At 39.1% G+C, this 6,000-nt stretch overlaps 2 protein-coding genes across 2 annotated transcripts in view; both read left to right on the top strand.

Moving 5' to 3' along the window:
* The window catches only part of LOC311298334 (uncharacterized protein), a 28,534-nt gene extending 22,835 nt beyond the window's left edge, over window positions 1-5,699 (top strand). Inside the window, exon 6 of the mRNA XM_084421158.1 lies at window positions 5,231-5,699. The gene's annotated coding sequence lies outside the window, so the exon portion shown is untranslated. The remainder of the gene's footprint in view (window positions 1-5,230) is intronic.
* LOC311298337 (uncharacterized protein) lies at window positions 2,637-5,699 on the top strand. The gene is made up of 5 exons (XM_084421163.1): window positions 2,637-2,872; window positions 2,955-3,227; window positions 3,377-3,504; window positions 3,599-3,705; window positions 3,804-5,699. Exons 1-5 carry the CDS (start codon window positions 2,731-2,733, stop codon window positions 3,937-3,939), a joined length of 786 nt encoding a protein of 261 aa, XP_084277289.1. The 5' UTR covers window positions 2,637-2,730; the 3' UTR covers window positions 3,940-5,699.
* Window positions 5,700-6,000: the final 301 nt, after the last annotated feature.

Below are 6,000 nucleotides of genomic sequence, written 5' to 3' on the forward strand. Positions count from 1 at the left end.
GCTTCATTGAGGACTGTTGCACTGCAGCCGTCTTCTAGCCAGGTTTCATTCAGAAGCATAAAATCCAGATTGTTTGTGGTTATTAAGTCTTTGACTAGAAGTGAGCGGATGTTAAAGAGTGCTAACTTAACAGACTTACTTTTCCCCCGGGCAATATTAGTTTGACGTGTAATAGGCACCAGATTAGTTAGGTTTGCTGTACGGCTATTGAAGGCCTTAGACTTTCTATCTTGTAATAGAACAGCAATAGAGAAAGATACAGGCACACTGGGTTCCCGCTTGTTCTGTAAACATTTGAGAAAGTTACTGTTATAAAAACGGGGACCCGACACATATCACTGAGAGCTGGTATCAGTTGTTTTCGGTTCACCTCGAGCAGATGGAGGAGGGTGTGGGCCCTGGCGTTGTGGCAGAGGCCGAAGAGCTCTCACAGGAGGAGGGGGAGGGCGAGCTGGGCCCGCAGGCTTTGGTGGTAGTGGTGCCTGTCTTTTTTTAGTTGGTATCTGGGGGCTTGCAGCAAAAGAGTGGGATAGTCTGGTTCCAGCATACACCAGTTCTTCCATTTTCTGTGAGAAGCACAGATGTGGCGATGCTGGAGAGAGGGAAAAAGTGTCTGGTGAAAGGGGCTGTTGCTCTGGTGTCTTCGGAGGCTGTAATATGCTGTCCTGGCTTCCCTGGCTGTTTTCCAGGAAGTCGTCCTTGGGTGCTGAATCTTGGAGCAGGTCTGATATGTCTGTCTGTGGTGTGCTCTGTGGGCAGGGTTCAGCAGAGATTGAGTCCGTGAGTAGAGGTTGTTGTGGCGGAGTGGTGTTATCATGTCCATTTTGCTGCTGATGTGAAGTCCTGTGGTCATTCGTACTGTGTCCAGGTGTGTGTGTGTGCCGTTCAGATTGAGTGGATAGGCACAAACTGCAGAAGGATGACTGAGGGAGAAGCAGATATTGTCCTTTAACACTCTTGAACCAAGTTTGTTTGGGTGATGGCCATCCCGATGAAACAGTTGTCTCTGACTCCAGAAAAGATTGAAATTGTCAATGAAGTTTACTGCTTTTATATTGCAGGTTTTTTGCAGCCACGTATTAAGCCCAAGTAACCGTGAAAACCTGTTTGTTCCTCTTGCTGGGAGAGGTCCACTGATGAATGTTTGAACTTTCAGTCTTTTAAGTGTTTCAAAAAGTTCATGGAAATCCTTCTTAAGGAGTTCTGACTGCTCTTTATGAATATCATTCTTCCCCACATGAATTATGAGTCGATTTGCAGTCTTATGTTTCATCAGAATGTTCTGAAGTTCCCTGTTTACATCAGAAGTTGTTGCTTGTGGAAGGCAGCACGTAGTTGTATCCCTGCTGCTAATGTTTCTGATTATGGAGTCCCCCACTATCAGAGTCCTGGGCTCGGCTGCGATCTGAGCTGAGTGCCGCTGTCTGCTCGACCTTGAGCGCCAGTTAGCAAATAAGTGTTAGCTACTGGCCCATTCAGTCTGTGTTCGATCACATTCATCACATTTGGGGATTCCTCATTTACATTCCTTAGTACTTCAAATCTGTTCTCAAGATGTATAGGCGGTGGTATGAGACCAGTGTTTGCAATCCTTGTCAGAGCTGTATCTGGGGTAGAGGATGCTAGTGCGGCAATATGTGATGCTCGTGACAATCTGATGTCTCGAGTGCCTTTGGGTCTAGCTCCCTGTTTGTGCCATCGATTAGTAAGTCGATCGGCTTGTTTCTCTACCTGTCGAGGAGCACTAGTTTCATGGGACTCACCGGTATGCTGTGGGTGTCCATGACGAAGTTCTGTTGTGTGCTCCGTCTGGTTTGGTGGTCCCGTAAGTAACTTTGTTTCAAGAACTGCAATCCTTTGTAAAAGTCTGTGGCAGTTGGTGCAGCAAGTAGATTCCAGAAGAGGCATTTTCTCTTATCCTTGAGGCAGTTGTGTTTTCCTTTCCCGGAATGTAAGCTGGTCGGGTAAAAGAATTCTCAGTTTTTGTAGTAATCCAAACTTTGTCGTATGAGCACTGTGTGCTGATTTGCTGAAGTTAAAATTAGGTGATAAAAGGAAATAAAATAAAGGAAATAAAATACAAAAAAATAGGAGATAAAATGTAAAAGCGATAGAGCAAAGCGCGGAGCAGTAAGCAAGAGCGTCCGAACAGTAGCTGAGCAGGAAGCGGAAGTAAATGGCACCCCATTTTATGGGGTATACCCCATTTACATTTTATGTTAAGTGTTCCCTCTTTTAAAAATACCACGTCTTCCTCCTAAACTTAAAACTCACACAAATTTTGTACATATATTTATAAGTACTTGTTGAAGTAAAGATGTCAAAATTTATGTCAAACAGTCAAGATCCAAATGATTTCAGTTGATCTCTAATTATAATATAATTTGGTGAAACGAGTTCTAGTAGCTGTGCAGGTCTATTAACTTCAGTATGATAACAGGCTCTGTCCATGTTAATGAAGTATATGGACAACGTCATATACATACATCTAAACACAAGACATAAATGCACAAGTACAAATAAATTGTGAAAAAAAAAAAAAAAGAAGAAGTTTTTGTCAATAGTCAGCAAAGAGGGGTTTTTTTTAGTCTCCCATCTGGATATCACATGATCTTGACGACAGTGGTTGTGTCTGCTGAAAGTAAAGCTCAAAAGCAGAAGTTCAGAGCAGTGCAATCCACTTGAAGAAACAACTTCTAATAATCTCACATCTGCTTCAGCAGACTGAATATGTCTTACGGCAATATGAACATTCCCAGGAAAGATGGCATGGACAGAGAAGATGAAGAGAATATCTATGCCAATGTGGATCCTATAAACGGTTCTGATGTCAGGACAGAAACAGAGAACTCCCGAACACCTCAACACACAGGTACTGAGATTAAATTCATTATAACACACACATTTGAGTAATACGAGCAATTAGCGTTGATCTTCATATCTGTGGTGTTCAGGAAGTGATACTGTGAGGAACAGAAGCTCCAGAGCAGCTCTCGTGTGTTTGGCTCTGCTGTGTGTTCTTCTGCTGACTGCGGTCACAGTGCTGTGTGTCCACATCAAGACAAAGAGCACTAACTACACTAAAGAGAGAGATGAGCTTCTTACCAGGAACACGCAATTGACAAAAGAGAGAGATGGATTATCATCAAGTAACCTTGAGCTGATTAAACACAGAGACCAGTTAAATAAGGAGAAAAATGAACTGTCAAAAAGTCTTGGTGTAAAGGGTAAACAAAGTATATTAAAAACTAAACTTGGTTGTTTAGTTTTTACAGGATGTATTACTAATTATTTAGGTGAACCTGGTTAAAAATAAAGTTTGTAGATCAGTGTGATGGGAATAAAGTGTTTAAACCTAAACTGGTTGTGTTTACAGATGGATGGATTTACTATAAATCCAGTCTTTACTTCATGTCCTCTGAGAAGAAGAGCTGGACTGAGAGCAGAAGATACTGTACAGAGAGAGGAGCCGATCTGATCATCATAAACAACACAGAAGAACAAGTGAGTAAACTCATTTTCTGACTGGATGACAGATTATAGGAAGAAAATAGTATTCTCTTTAAGATCTAAATGTGTTATTGTTTCACTTTCTCAGGGTTTTGTTAAGAAAATATCTGCTAATGTTAACGTCTGGACTGGTCTGACTGACCGTGATGTGGAGGGCACATGGAGATGGGTTGATAACAGCACACTGACCTCTGGGTGAGAAATCACTGAATTCAACTGATTATTGTCTAATAAATGATTCTCACAGTCGGTATCATATCACACAGAAAGCAAATGCTGATCTTTAATTTCAGGCTCTGGGCGTCTGGAGAGCCAGATAGTCATGATGGAACGGATGAAGATTGTGCTCTAAATCATAAGCCAGGATTGGCTGATTATCCATGTGATCAGGCTTTTCAGTGGATCTGTGAGGAGGTCATTTTAAAATAAGTCAATCCATAAACTGCAGGTTTAGGTAAAAAAATACATAAAGGTGTTTCCAAGTTCAGTATGTCCGTCCATTCAACTGATGATGAAAGAAATGTGGAGCATGGGTGTTTCTTCAGCTTCATACACTTTTTTAATTGAAACTATTTTATTAAATATTTTTGTTACATGAAGGTCACATTAAAACATGGCAACTTTTTGAAATGCCCTTTAATGATCTTCAGCCTTTACAGTATTGATTTTTTAAATCTGAAAATATGAACAAAAATCATAAATGTTATTACATCTTTTTAATCTGAGTGAAATACAGTAAACAAAAACAAATACAATTTTAAACTTTATTGTATGCAAATATTTTTGTATTATTGTATGCAGTTTTTTTTTTGCATTAATTAAACCAGCCCTCAGTTTCATAACTTCCCCCAGATGAACAATTTCGCCCCTAACAAGTTCTTATTAAAAGTGAACTTGTTTACTACAGCAAAAAAAGTTAACTGATTAAAATAAATGATGTGATCTCTCATGAGATGAAGACTCCAGTCATATCAGTAGCTTAATGTACAGTAGCTTCTTCAGGGCTGTTCAACATGTAAATGCTTATTGTATCAACACAGTATAAAACGTTGTTGCTGAGTTGACTTCTCTAAAGCTCACAAAATTATGTAGTTCATTTACACTTTTAGGCTGATAATATCAGTTGTAATAAGCCTTTCATTCTTTGAAAAATAGAAAGAAAAAAAACAATGGAAATTACTTTCTTCCAACTTTTATTAATATGGAGAGTGTGTGTGTGTGAGAGAGAGAGAGAGAGAGAGAGAGAGAGAGAGAGAGAGAGAGAGAGAGAGAGAGAGAGAGAAAATTAAAATAACTTATATTCCATGGATTTGCTATATCGCTTCTAGTTGCCATTTTAAAGTCAGTCATGTGTCATGTGGTCTCAAATAAGGAAAGACAGCAAAAGTTCTGTTTTCATTGCAGAAATCTTTTCAGTAAAAAAAATGTATATGTACCTAAGTGCATTTTTGTGTTGTGTTGTCCATATATTTGATTAATAAAGACAAAGCATGTTTTCATGTAGTTGATAAACTATGAACTGGAATAATCTGGATTTGAATTCTGACTGTTGTATGTTCTGACAGAGAGTTTGAAATCTTTACTTAAAAATCTTAGTTCACAGATATAAGTATAAAATTCTGTTTATTTGTGTGTGTTAAGCCTGGGTTAGTTAAGAGGGACATGTGACGGTTTCCCTGTTGTTCTGTGTTTTACTGTGTGCTGCATTGCTTACGGGGAGGTAACTTGGTGGGAATTTAAAATGGATTCAGCCTGATCGGCATTCGATTCAATCTGGCTTGCTATTGTAAGGGTGGATTTCCTGCAGGGGTTCAGGCTGCAGGACTGCCGAATGACTGAAGAAACGTTATCAGCAAGATGGTAGAAAACCATTATTATTGGTTTATAGAAAAGACACTGAGACATGTTTTTATTTGAAATTGTTTTATTGGTAAATTTGATTGGTTAAAGAAAAAAGACACTGTAAACCATTTGTGGAAAAATCGTTTATTGACCAAGAAGAGAAGACGGCTGAGGGCTCGAGCTCGACGGCTGAGGGCTCGAAGGCGTCTTTTATGGAAGTTGTAAAAAGACTGAAGGAGTTGACAATTGTTCCAGATCTGGGATTGGATAAATTGTCTATATGTGATTGAATATGTAATGAAGGGGTGTGATGAAATGAATTATAAAAAGTACAGTGAGACATACGAGAGGCAGATGCTGTGAAGGAAGACAGCCTCTCCCTTGTTTGATGGTCCAAGCCTGACACCTGCTGACGAAGCTTGTGAACTGACAACTTTTGAACTTTATTTTGATTTTTGATATTGTATGCAAAACAATTGTTATAGTAATAATAAACTACTAATAATTGATATAAAAAGAACCAACTTGCCACAAGTCTCTGCTTTATAAAAGAGTTGAGCTGAACTAAACCACGGAGAAGTCTTTCTTCTAAGTTGTGAGTATGGACATTTAAATACTTATTATTTAGAACGAATTCGACTTACTTTA

This window comes from Rutilus rutilus, assembly GCF_951802725.1.
Source record: "Rutilus rutilus genome assembly, chromosome: 10".
In the NCBI taxonomy this organism is placed as follows: domain Eukaryota; kingdom Metazoa; phylum Chordata; class Actinopteri; order Cypriniformes; family Leuciscidae; genus Rutilus; species Rutilus rutilus.